General features: G+C 46.4%; 1 protein-coding gene across 1 annotated transcript; it reads right to left on the bottom strand.

Annotated features, from left to right (window-relative positions):
• Window positions 1-4641: 4641 nt before the first annotated feature.
• On the bottom strand, window positions 4642-7283 carry LOC115328476 (BEN domain-containing protein 5-like). The gene is made up of 2 exons (XM_042288322.1): window positions 6731-7283; window positions 4642-4829 (listed from the first exon to the last, which is right to left on the bottom strand). The coding sequence occupies exons 1-2, from the start codon at window positions 7080-7082 to the stop codon at window positions 4702-4704; spliced, it is 480 nt and encodes a 159-aa protein (XP_042144256.1). The 5' UTR covers window positions 7083-7283; the 3' UTR covers window positions 4642-4701.
• Between the last annotated feature and the right edge of the window lie 6972 nt (window positions 7284-14255).

Consider the following 14255-nt stretch of genomic DNA (forward strand, 5'->3'; position numbering starts at 1 on the left):
CATTGTTCGTTCAAGGAATTTCCTTTCCTTGTTTGTTAGCGTAACGGATTCAACGCTAATACAGTTCCTGTCCTCACGAAGCCCAAATGTCAATTTTACTGCAGTTCATTTCAGAGAACCTTTTTTGAAAGGTTTATTGGGCCATAGCTAATTCAACCTCATAACTCAGCACTTTGTCGCACACACACATATGTATATATATATATATATATATATATATATATATATGCTGCGAGAAGCTGGAGGTCCGTCGGCGGGGCAAAATTAAAATATTACCTTGATGGCGCAAAGAATTTCCAGCCTACCTCAAATTACAATCTTCCACTAACATTCCAAGCAGCACAGATTCCTCCAATCATTTGCCAATGACTGGAAATGGTCCTTTGGCCAGTGGCCAGACAGCGGCCAGTCATTTGTTGATGACTGGCCTCTCTCTAGACATTGACTAATGGCCACTGGCTCTCAGCCATCGGCCAAGCATTCGCCAATGAATTGCTACTCCTTGTCTTTTGGCCAAAAGACCATCGCCAGCCACTGGCCAATGCTTGGCCGAATTCCGTGCTGCTTGGGGTTGCAATTTACCGCAAATACAAGGTGTTTGATTTTAATTCAGACGGATATTTAAAAGGCGGTGAGAGTTTGATAAACACGGTCTTCGCCGTTTGTTCATCATGCCCGGGGGACATTCGATGAGGGAATAATTATCATGTTACGTTGGTTATTATATATTTTATGTTAGTAAACTTTTAATTCACTCATTTTAGAGGTCATGGTGAAATTCCAGTAACAGCGCAAATTACTATTAGGGACCAGAAAAATTGAAATAATTAGAGAAATTGTCGTGGTTCTTAAGATAATACTTGATCCATTTTTACTGTTTTTAGCCCGATGCAAGCCATACATGACCCAGTGCAAGCCACGTATTTGAGAGATACAAATTACTCTTCCTTGGTGCAGCGTCATGAGGAACAGCGCGAGCGTCTGGTACTACGAAAACGCTCTTTCTGACGAGTATTTGTTGCAAAGGCTGTAGTTTCCGGGGCCAGGCTTTTTTGTCTATACTGAAGATGCGGAGCAGAGAAACCTTTACAACACAGTACGTTTTTTACAACTCCCTCTCCCCTCCTACCCCCCTTTTTTCTCTCTCTCTCACTATTTCGATAGAGAGAGAGATTGAGAGATTGAGAATATTGTTTCTTCCTGAGCGACTCCCTCCTCCGTTTGGGGGAGTTCAATTGATCATTATACTGGATGTTTCACCAAAAGTGGACGAATTTGATATTGCGAACCCTACGCGTCGCAATAAAAAAACGGCTTGTGTCATTTTGGTCGGCCCATTTAGGAAAAAATTATTAAAGTTAATGATAATTAAGTTGTTAAATATTTTTGCGTAATAAACTTTTTAAAATTGTGTTTAAGGGCATGGTTTCAATTAGAAAATTGCTGAGAATGACCGAAAACACTAAATCAATAAATTGCAGAACCATAGAAGGCACGCGCAGCATTTTACGACTTTCTGAAAAACCGACAACTTCGACGAGTTTTTAAAGGAACCATGAAATGATTTTAAAATCGAGTTTAATCCACCGCACGTCGTAAAAGGTGTGAAAAGAAACACAAAAACACAAAAGTAGGAAGCCAAAAAAAATTATTTGCTATAGAACTTTTAAAAGAAAACTGGACTCTTTTGAGCCTTCTTTCCTTCGCCTTTTCACTACGATGCATCCGCGGAAACGGAGCACGTCAGCCGAATCCACGTCACCTATTGGGTAAGAGCCTACCTCACCAGCACCGCGATCGTAAACAATAAATAGCCGGCGAATGTTTCCTAAAAGCTTTGTTAAATAATATTCAGATCCACATTTTGTACCATAATTAGAGATGTGTGGCGAAAATTGCCAAATTTGATAATGCTGAGAGCCAAGCGCCATCTATCGTGCGGTAAACGAAGCAACTACTGCGCGTGCGCAGTAGGGCAGGGCCAACAGTTACTTGGGTGGCGGCGACCGACGAACATTTATTTTCTTTGCTTTCCTTTCTCTCAAAACTCTGACTGACTGAACGTTTATTTTTCTACGTGTTCTTCTCGCGCGTGCCTACTTCAAGCAGCAAGAAAACAGTACTTAAAAAAGACCACGACAAACAAGAACGCTGGATCCACCGACTCCGACGAAGCGAGCTACTCAGAATGTAGGCCTAGCAGGCATTCCGACTCAGCGCTGCGTAGCTTCGTCGCAAGACCGTCTGCCTACGACCGGCTGGCGTGCTGAATGGAATATGCCCGCGCGACCCTTATGGACCATTCCCGTACTATAGTTTGATCGCTGACCTCAATTTTAGATTAAGAGGTGAGGTCAATCTTTTCCCCTTGTTTTCCGAGGCAGTGTTGACGAACACTCGTCGAAAAGGGACTCTCGTCGATTCTATCTTCTTGTTTTGTGTGATCTAGAGCTGAAATAAACGCCGTATGGAGTACCTTCTTAACACGGTATGTACACTTTGTTATTGGTATGCCATTTTTATTTTGACAGACTGCACGTCACTGTCGAGCTATAACAGTTCGTGGGAGGTATACGTGCAACCCCGGTCCAACCTTTCTTTGCCGAGTGTCGCGTCAATATCGAGTTGCAATCGTAAAAGATCGGTCCCGAAGCGCTTACCAACAGCGCGAATACAGCACTTCCATCAAGCACGCGCGTCCGCTCCGAGTGTAAACAGGTATTTGCGTGGCTCTTGCTGACACTCGTAGTTCAAACGTATCTTTTCTAACGTCGGCTCGCTCCTGCATCTCCGAGGCTGCGAAAAACGCCACGGCAATTTGTTTACATCTACGTCGCTTTGCAAACGACTGACACGGGCCGGCCCTTTTGCCAACAATGACAGTTGGGTTGACTTCTGGAGTCTTCACCGGAAGACTCGCTGCACTTCCCAACAGGCATACCGGCGTATGGGACTAGTCCCATGCTGTCGCTGTAGCACAACATATCTCATTGAATTTCGCTCAGCTGCGATGCGGCGATGAGAGGCGCCGATCCAGAAAATACGTCGGTGACATCAGCGCAGTAACACTATAGTGCCTCGATTGCGTCTTCGACTGGTGTGTTTAGCGCCCTATCCCGCCCATACATCAAAAGTGGTCCCAATGTGGCAACAAATGACGCAAATGTCATGCTGTTGCCTGTCGCGATCCTGGCGGTTGATCGTAGAAATGCTGGCGAAAAGCACGAGCGGACGGGAGTGTCGCTGTCGTCACGGCGTCGCTTTAGGCGTCCCAACTTCCGGCTGTCCTAGCTTCCGTGAACTGTCGCAATGGAAAGCGACCTGCAGCAGAACAGGCGTCTGCCATATTTACCACAACTGTTTGGACGCCGCCAGGGTCGTGACCGGCGACTGCATGACACTTTTATGACGTCGTCAGGCCGAAATCGAGGGACCACTTTTTTGGCCGCGGTAAACACACCAGTCGGAGAAGCGTTCCAGGCACCATAGTAAAACCTACCGGCGCACCCCAACTCATTGCCGCTAACGCTCCTCTTCTCCTAATGCCGAGAGAACTTCCGCTTCCGGAAACAGCGTACGTCACGGCTTGTTTTGCGCTCAGTTGGGGAGAAAGAAAAAGTCGATATTTCATTAATTTTTTGTGTAGAAGTTAATAAACCGAGACGAAAACGGATGCCTGTTCGGCATTCAGTGAACATTGACGGTTTAATGTAGAACTTATCTTGAAAAAGTAAAAAGGTCATTTCATGGTCCATTTAAGTTTCGGTTTGTAACCGGAGCGCTTGTCGGCACCTAAGGCACCGCGCCCCGTGCTGAAATAGTGAAACTAACCCCTGCTGTGCTGCCCTCGCGCAACGTAGCAGAGGCTGGTTGCGGACTGAGATCTTCTGTTTCAGGTATTCCTCCTGCACACAGCTGTAGTTCTATGTAAAGTCGGATTAATAAGTCACGATTCGTAAATACTTCACAGGGACAACTCTCTGAAGCAGTTCAGCAACAACGAAAACATGTTTGGGTGCCAGAGTGATGTGTGCGTGTACATTGGGCCGTGTACCATTTTTGTACTTTCAGTAAATACTGCTAAAAACCAATCCCTGACGTTGTTACTTCCAAAAAGAGTAATACCCATTAGTTTTCCTCTTCGCGCACTGACAGACGTAGAAAAATAAAGGAAATAAACAGTCTTCCCCCTCCCCCTCAATTGCCAAATAGAATTGGTGGTCACCTGAACTCACGCTAATTATGTATAGGTACGTCAGTGTTCATCCCAGTCATGCACTGTGGCTAGCAAAACATAAAGCATTGGGCTGCCCCGCTCCAAAAACCCGCAGACCCATGGGGTTATGAAACCGTGTGGGTCCCACAGAAATTGTGTGGGTGTTCGGGTCCCTATGGGTCCCCGCACAGTTTGTTTGGGTGTGCGGGTCCCCACAGAGTGTGTGGGTGTATAGGTCCCCATGGGTCCCCGCACAGTCTGTGTGGGTCTACGGGAGCTGTGTGGGTCCTGCAGAGATCATATAGGAGCTGTGTAGGACCAAAGTCCCGTGGGAGCCGTGTGGGTAACCCACAGGGTTTCATAACCCCATGCTCTGTGGGCAATCTCTGTGGGAACCTGTGGGGGAATGCATGCTTGACACCGTATTTCACTGCAGACCATTGCCAAGAACCGGCTGGTTCTATTTTTATTTACCGATTGGCTCTTCATTTCTCTTGCTTTCGCCGGTCGTTCATTTTTTCTCCCAGTATGTGGTTTACTTTTGCTGTCCTCGACATTACAGCAATGACATCTGCATGGTGCTTTTGGCCACGGAGCTTCATCATTAGGCATTCTGAAAAATATGCAATGACAAAATATTTAAAGGAGCACAATTTGTAACGTAAGGCTTGAACTAATGTTCATTAAAATCACATGCTACATCACTTTCATGAACAGTTTCATTTGAAATAGCCTTTAATAATGACGCTCTTGAAGAATGCAATTGCAACATGCCCTATAAAATCAATTAAAAAGTTAATTAGCAAATCTGGGTTAATTAGTCAACATATTGTGACGGTTATCCCCTTATCTATGTCCGCCGAGCCCCACAAATCTCTCGCCCTCTATTTTTAAATTACGTTCAAACTAAAATGGCACATTCTGTATGATGCTGAACCCGATTATATCGAACTTTGTATCAAACTTTGTGAACAGACTAGTAGCTGCTATAAAAATGGATAGCGAAAAATGCGGTTACGTCGAAGGAAAATTGCAGCGTCTTCCGATAGATAGAACTGCCAAGAGCGCCGTTTAGCTTTGCAAGCTGGCTTTCCCCCAGCACGGCGACGCATTCGGGGAAAGCCAGCTTGCAGAAAAAGCTTGCCTTTTTTGGGCGGGAGGGAGGGAGGGAGGGAGGGAGGGAGGCAACCGCGTCGGCCCCCCGGAAGTGGGGAGAGGATGATCCGGTGAGATCTTGAAAAACGAAGAAGCGGCCCCTGAATAGCCATGTGGAGTGTCCCTTATGACGTACAGACGCTCCTTCGAGAGTAAACAACTTTTCTAAATATGTCGTGTTTGTTTGTTGTCAGATTCATTCAAACTTTCATGGAGAATTACCCGCTATATCGAGCTGGTAGACAGTCTTTTCCGAGTTCGACATAAGTGGGTTTGACTCTATAGCAATTCGTAATCATCGCCATTTGAAAGCTTTTTATGTCCAGTTCCTGGTTTTGACAAGTATTGGGCTTATGAAAGATACCGTCACAATGTCACCGTTTTCCACCATCAAAAACCCTAGAAAAAAGTGCTGGTTATACCCTTAATGTAATTTTTTTTACACTTATGCCTGACTGCACGGGCCGCTAGCAAACGCCAAGCAGGCCGCGTGTTTGAGACACAACATATGGTGCCCCTCTCTTATCTAATGTTTGAGCAAGCCAAGATAAAACCATTAAAAAAGAAGTACAATGTTGATGCAGAGTTCAGTTTAGGGAAAGTGATTAAGAGTGTTCAAACATCCTACCAGTCATTGAGAGTACTAATATACATCACATATTACAACCCTGCTTTTATTTGCCACTGCATGACAAGTACTTTGAGCTACTGTAATTTTAAACAATACCTACTGGGAGTTAACAATGTTCCATGGGCACATTGAAGTGACCAGATAAATGGGCATATTTCGCTGATATATTACAAGAGAATGCCTGAAAGCGGTGGTTTTAATATTTCAAAGATAAGGGCATAAACCCCCTTGCGTCAAAAAGAAGAGAATTGTTGCAAATTGCAACAATTCTCTCCACGAAAAGAAAATTTCGCAGAGCTTTTCTTTTTTCTTTTTTTTTGTGTGAAGACATCAGTTTATTCAGGGTCACTATAGCATGTACTGCAACTGCAAATGATTGTAATAAAAAGGAAATGCGCTACGCATTGCTTACTTCATATAGCCGAAATAAAGGCCAGTGGCACAAAAAGAAAATATAAATCTGGTGTTGGCACGCAAAAAATAAAAAAAATATAGCTTTTGTGTTTTACCGAGGTTACCTAATCTTCCTATAATTTTACTGAAAGCTTCCACCATTATGTCACAGCTGGGTGCTCAATCCTATCAGTTTTATGCGGTCCATCCAAAGATCACCGAAACATTGTGAACTCCCAGTATAATACCAACTAGCTCCCAAGATACTGCCTTGATTGAGAAGATTTTTCAAATAACTGCTTAGGTTACGCTTACGTGAGATAATTTGCACCCGCCTCTTAGGAATGCCGCTTTCTTGGGTGTCAGAGGCAGCCTGCTGTCCTTGTTAAGACTGACATTCGACGCCATTTCGGCCACAGTCCTCTGCAGGACACTGGACCCCCACAGAGCAATGGCCAGGTTCTTCACAGCAACGCTTGACCTTATGTCCTGGTTCACTATGTTGTCACCCCAGGCTTTCCACGTCACCTTGACATCAACCGTCGTAGAAATGCATCTATAAAAAATTAGAATAGGAAGCGAAACCGGTGTATTCGGTGGTGAGATCCTCCTTTCATGAAATGCTGCTTCGTGCATATTGATTAAAGCAAGTTTCGTTAGTTTTAACTCCTTTTTTAGTTGAATCATTTTCAAAAATTATGCGAAGCTCCCATACAACACTACTACGGTGCTCGAGCTATCAAGTTCTTTTATTACGTTCCCTGATTCTGCCGCTGTCAACTGCAAGGGGTACTGGGTGGCAAGCCCTTTTGTAGTGTCGGCTGCTGGCGAAGATTATTTGGCCGGCTCAAAAAAACCTGACAGTGCGATCACTGGCTGGCCTTGTGCTTTCGCTCTTCCCTTTCCAGCCCCCTTTGCCTCCTTAGATGGTGTTTCATGAATCCCCCCGAACTTTTCGGTCGGCGTAATGGACAGAGAACATGAGAAGATGCGCCCACTGATTTGAGTTGCTGGTGCAAGGCGCGCCACTTTTTTACCTGTGTGCGGGGTTATCATGCAACCTCGAGCGTGGCTGGGACTATAAAACTAACGCTTTAAAAGAAAAGAAGCCACTTTATGCTCCAAGAGTGCTGAGTTTCATTCCCATGTACCTGGTGAACATAGGAAGAATAGACCATTTTCAAAACCTAAGCAAGCAACATTGACAGTCGCCATTTGTTGGACATGAAAGCTGTGATTGGATCGAAGACCACGTGAAATGCTGACGTTGCACTCACGTCTATCCACGCCAATCACTGACACGGCGCTTGTTTCCAACGAGTACTCGGAATCCGCGTTTAAGAAATGGCGGCCTTGGATATGCACACACTTCTGAAAAGGGTTTATTGTATGGGCCAAAGGTAATTAATGGGGAATACGATGCTCCAAGTCTTTCCGCCTAATGCACTCAAAATGTTGAGCAGAATGTTAGAGATGCAGGTTTAAACTTTCTACAAAGAGATGTCGCCTTAGATATGTTTTTCAAGACACTAAAACTTGGGTCTTACACCACTGCTGAAGTGATGCAACACCAAAAAACAATAATTTGTGGTGATGGTGCTGAAAGAGAGATCTTATTTGAGCAACATTTATCGAGATCTAGATGGTCAATGACAAATTGTCAAGGCCTTTTCATCTTGAAGACATTGTGCAAGCATAGAAATGCCTTCTATCCAGAGGTATCTCTCATAAAGCAAAAACTTGCCAAATCAACTTACCATTTCACATTCTAGGAAGTTTAGCAGCTGATATGGCTCCACCTCAGTGGGCTCTTCAGCAGCTGCCTCAGCGGATGCAGGTCCGACTGTACCAGCTGCTCCATCTAAGGTTGCAGGTATTGCAGCTGCACCACCGAAGGCTGCACCTGTGTTGCACATGCTCTGCATCACAGAAGCTGGTGCTGCTGCCACTTGTGAAAAATATAAAAAAAATATGTGACATGAGTCAGAACAATGTGCAGGACTGCCACATGATGTGTGTAATGCTACAATAAAAGCTGAGAGTGGGAGTGGGGTCAACCAACCACCCACCAGCTTGGAGCAATGCGGCTGCACTCCTGCCCGTGTATACATGGAGAGCAGTGCCACATAACACAAGGCTGATTGCAGTTTGGTCCAGCCCATACGCAGCTTCTATGACACTGTCAGCCAAAAACTTAACAGGTATAGTAAGGGTCGTGGACATGACATTTATGATGCTTTAGCTTGTCAAAGAGAGTATGTTGAATGCATACCATGCTCCTGCAGTCAAGTATTCGAGGTTAGGAAATAGCACGGAATATTTTTCATAAATATCTACTGCAAAGCTTTGCAACTCAGGAGTGTTCTGAAGAGTTTTACAGATTATAGCTTCTTGACTACACGGCTTGATAGACCGAGTAAAATGTTTTTGGGCATAAGTGAGGCAGAGATGTACAAGAATCGATGCAAAAAGTCCGCAGTACGTGGAGACCAGAGTTCGGAACAGGTGTGACAGCATTTGGCACGACAAATATGCCAATGTCATTATTTATTTTCGCAACATTAAAATGACTCTGAAAATGCGACCAGCTATGGGGTGTATTCACGCAAGTCTTGTGAGTGTTGAATTTTAGGTACAGCTCCTGGTTGTGTCCTTGTGCGATATATGACAAAATATTATAGATATTAATACTGGAAACTTCTCTGAAAACCAATGGGCACGGTGGCGAAGGACGTGAGAGGCACTGTTTACCACTCTTTGCCGTTCGTTTGTGTTTGTGTGTTGTTACTTATGTCCGAGTCCCACTAGAGCGACAAACAGAAACAGACGACACCGACAAGCCTTCAACACATGCGGTATCCTCGCGATGGTATACCTTTGGCAGGCGTTTATAGTCGTTCGGTGCTCGTGAAGCGACCCCGGGTGATTGCAAGCCTGCCGAAGATACCCTTGCGCGCGTAATACTTGTATCCGAGTGTAGCCTCTTTTATTCTATGCACAAGCCTGTGAAATCGCGACAGAGACTCTGGTTTGAGGCTCGTCGCTGTCGTTTGTTTCTGTATTGTCGCTCTAGTGGGACTAGGGGCTAACAAGCGCACCAATGGGAAGGCTTTAGCCATTATTGGGAAAACTAAATAAAGAAATATAAAAAAATACAACACCCAGCAACACTGAATGCAAGTAGTGATGCACTTCTGTTGTCAACTCTGCATTCCGCTTACGAATGAAATGTGCAATTTCCCTAGAGGCTTTCATTCCAGGCGAGTGGCATCAGAATTGCTGAAGGCCAGCCCATAAACACAGTCTATGTTAAAACAATCCCAGCAGCAATAAGTTGCTATTGTATTGCCCAATATATAGAGCACCTTACCATAAACAGCCTTGGCAGTCTCCCATGAAGCCTGGACTTCAGCAGAGGAGACTGTCATCCTGTGTCGTCCCAGGACACTCACATCGGGATGGTGAAAGTGAATGCCAACTTCTGCTTGGCAAGGGCTGCAGTAAGTATAAAGATGAAAACAGAGTACAATATACAGTAAAAAATATTGCGGACCAACTTGAAAAAAGTGCACAAAAAAAAAAAGACAAGGACAAAAGGACAGGAACACGTAGAACACAGACAGGTGCACACTAGCAACTCAATCCATTAAAAACAAAAGAAAGAAGAGAGGTACGGTGTTTGTGGAGACTAACATAGAGGACGAAAACAGGACGACACGTTTCTCCAACTGGCAGCATACATTTATTTTGACGCCCGTCACCGAACGCGACAGTCACCGCGCGGAGTTGGAAGGGTTGAGGAGGACAGAGAAGGAAGGGAGGGTGGGGGTGGAGAGAGGATGGAGATGGAGGGAAAGAGAAACATGTTTTTAGCCGGCAGCGCACGCCGAAGTCAAAAAAGGGGGGGGGGGGGGGGGGGGGGTAATAAGGGAAGTGACCTTGAGGAGGGAAGGGCGACCCTACTTCAAAGGCGCCTACGTTTGTCGCAACTCCGGACGCAGAAAGGAAACGTCGGCGTCGGAGAGACAAAGCGATGGGGACCCGATGTTTTGCGGTGAATGGCGCATAGCGAAGGCTTCGATAATCTCGCGGCCGTATCTTGACCTGTGTGTGCCCACTGTCGTGGTGGCCGGAAACTCTGGTTCGCAGGAGGGGCACGAACCGACGTGCTGGGCAATTGGGTGCAGGGAATGGAGGGATGGGTTGGAAGCCGCCTGCTGTACCTCGTTGGCGTGCTCCCTTAGGCGGTCGTTTAGACATCGGCCTGTCTGGCCGATGTATTGCGCGCCACACCCGAGCGGGATCGAGTAGACGCTGGCCTGTCTGCAAGGAACGAACTTGGTGGCGTGTTTTTTGGAGCACGGCTTTGGGGCGGTTGGGTTGTTGACCTTCCTGCAGAGCGAGGAGAGCCTGAGGCGACATGAAAAGAACACCTGCGTGTCATGTCGGAGTGCTAACGATTTGATTCTGTGGGAGACGTTGTGCACGTATGGAATGCACGCGAAGCGGGATGCGCGTGGCCTGCTCTTAGGTTGTGTGCCGGAGGCCTGGGCTATCATAATGCGTTTTAATCGGGTCTCAAGTAAGTCTTTTGGGTAGCCCGCTTTGACGAGGCGGGTGAGCTGTAGGGAGCAGCTCGTCGATATTAAGTGAGAGCATGACTTGGATCGGGATGAGGTTAGGAGGTTATGAACGATTCCGCTTTTGACGTTTTTTGAATGGTTGCTGTGGAAGGGAAGCACTGGTTTGCAAGATCTTTGCTGGAAGGACCAGCAAATGCCGGAATCCTTGGGGTGAAGGCGAAGATCCAAGAACTGTAGTCCGTTCTGTGTGGGGGCCTCGCTGGTAAATTTTAGACCGAACGAATTATCTGAGAATATCTGCTCAATATTTTTAGGATCTGAGGTGGCTTGGTGAACGATGAGGTAGTCATCCACATATCGGAAGACGGAAGTGCCCTGGGCGAGAGTTGTGAGGGCCTCGGAAACCCGCCTATCGACGAAGAACAAGTAGATCTCACTCAAGATGGGGGCGAGGCACGAGCCGATGCAAACCCCTGTCTTCTGGGCGTAGATTCTTCCCTCGTGCTCCACTAGGGTTGAGCGTAGGTAGAGGTCGATGAGGTCCAGAAACCCCGACACGGAGATCCCCGCTGAGTTCTGGAACCTGACCGCGCCGTGGAGGTGTATGGCCTCGCTGATGAAACAGAGCATGGTGGGGATATCTAGGCTATAATACATGTCGACTATATCAAGTGAGAAAACGGCGACGGTGCTCTGGGCGGAATGGTGTTCCTCTAGGGGCTTTATCAAGGCTGAGGAGTTGTCAATGCGGAAGGGGTGAGGGAGATCAAGGACTGAGAGTTGCTTTTGTAGAAACAAGGCCAAGGGTCTCGCAATTCTCGCAATTCATCGGCCAGACAGGCCGATGTCTAAACGACCGCCTAAGGGAGCACGCCAACGAGGTACAGCAGGCGGCTTCCAACCCATCCCTCCATTCCCTGCACCCAATTGCCCAGCACGTCGGTTCGTGCCCCTCCTGCGAACCAGAGTTTCCGGCCACCACGACAGTGGGCACACACAGGTCAAGATACGGCCGCGAGATTATCGAAGCCTTCGCTATGCGCCATTCACCGCAAAACATCGGGTCCCCATCGCTTTGTCTCTCCGACGCCGACGTTTCCTTTCTGCGTCCGGAGTTGCGACAAACGTAGGCGCCTTTGAAGTAGGGTCGCCCTTCCCTCCTCAAGGTCACTTCCCTTATTACCCCCCCCCCCCCCCCCCTTTTTTGACTTCGGCGTGCGCTGCCGGCTAAAAACATGTTTCTCTTTCCCTCCATCTCCATCCTCTCTCCACCCCCACCCTCCCTTCCTTCTCTGTCCTCCTCAACCCTTCCAACTCCGCGCGGTGACTGTCGCGTTCGGTGACGGGCGTCAAAATAAATGTATGCTGCCAGTTGGAGAAACGTGTCGTCCTGTTTTCGTCCTCTATGTTAGTCTCCACAAACACCGTAACTTAACCAGCACGCTCCATTTCCACGAAAGAAGAGAGCATCAGAGAAATCAAAAAGGCTGTGCTCGGAGAACTGAGCTTCAGGAACCGTGGCGCGAGGCAAAGGTGTCAGGTAGATTGTTTTACAGAAGTTCTAGAATTAACAACATCCTTTCCATGTAGTAAAGTGGTGAGTTCATTCTAACTGAACAGATTAAAAAATAGTACACAAAAAACAAGGAATAAAGGGTCGAGGAATACATACACTACATACAACTGCAGACTCCCAAGTCACATAAATTATAGCAAAAATAAAAAAAAAAGAATGCGGAAGGAGTTTTAGCAAAAGTCTAAACAGGTCCAAGTGGAACGTGTTAATTCAACCATAGCCACAAGGCTAAAAACAATTTCCTTGTTAGTTGAAGTAACAGACGAATGTGCGGACACATTGGTTGCCCATACTATGAATAATAAACGCCTAAAATAATCCTCTTTTATGTTTTTCATAGTATATGCTAATTATCCACATTTTTTTCTAAGGATGACATACACGAGCAGTGTAAACAGTGGATAGATAGCTGACAGTCCATCGTGAATTTTAGATAGAAATTGAGCTGTTTTGATGGATTAGCCATCGATCTGTTACCTTAAACGACGAGAAAATTATGGTTTTAAAATCTGCACTTGCTAATGGGTAAATCAGCGCGTTCCACTTGGGCCTCTGCTCGAGCTCCTTCCGCATTCTTTATTTCCTTCTTCTCTGTTTATGCGAGGTGAGTCTGCGCTTGCATATGGTCTATGTGTTACCCTCCTTGTCTCCATGACTTTTTGTGAACTAATTTTCAAGGTGTTCAATTAGCCCCAGCTCATCCCCTTACTACCAAAAACAATTACAACCTACACCATTAACTAAAGGCAGTACCAAAGAGAAAAAAACAGGAATTGGGTGAGGTATGAACACTATATACTTACACTGAACAAAATATACCCCCCATAAATTGGCGCGACACAATTCAAAATAAGGACACGCTTGTAAACTACCCCAGAAGCGGTGTCAAAAATTTTTTCGCGGGCACAAATTTTTGCGATCGGGAGTGGCATGCTATGCATTAATCACCGTGGGGTGAATTTACCGCGGCACCAATTTTTGGCAATTCTTTTCCGGTTATAAATCGAGAAAAAGAAGTCGTTTCAGGCGACTGGGCGGCGGAAGCTACGGGGCTGCTCGATCAATCAATCGCTGACTTTTGCCTGGTGCAGCTCTCCGGACGCAAATACGCACACAGAATCCACCTGTGGTGTCAAACCTAGAGCTTCGGCGATGGAGGGGCACCGCGCTCTTCCAGACATTCTAGTTTACCAGTAAACAGTACGGTGGAGGGAGGCAATCAAACCAACCCCCCCCCCCCCCCCCTCCCTTTATTTTTCCGTCTTAGCATGCCTGCCTGCCTGCCTGCCTGCCTGCCTGCCCGCCCCCATGTCCCGAAAATTTCCGCCGCTACTAATGGACCTGGAGCGAGTAGGCAGCCTAAGCGCTCATCCGTGACCGCTAATTGGTGCGAGGATGGAGTGCTCTGCATCGGGGAAAAAAAGAAGAAACACAGCCTGGCATAACACCATTCGCGCACAATTAGTAACAACGATACAAGCAAGTGATCTAGAGACAATAACAAGCATTATGAAGGGAGGAAAGAATAATCTAGCCCTAACGAACAAAGAAAGGAACTTACTTTGGAACGACCGTGCCACGATCTCGGCTGTTGAGCAGATTCGACGTAGTTGCACGGCTCACAGTAGCTTCCTTCTTTTTCAGACACACTTGAAACTAAGGTGAACTCCACGCATCACGAATAATCGGTAAATTTACTTT

This window comes from Ixodes scapularis, unplaced genomic scaffold (assembly GCF_016920785.2).
Source record: "Ixodes scapularis isolate PalLabHiFi unplaced genomic scaffold, ASM1692078v2 ptg001800l_1___fragment_2___debris__unscaffolded, whole genome shotgun sequence".
Taxonomy (NCBI): Eukaryota; Metazoa; Arthropoda; class Arachnida; order Ixodida; family Ixodidae; genus Ixodes; species Ixodes scapularis.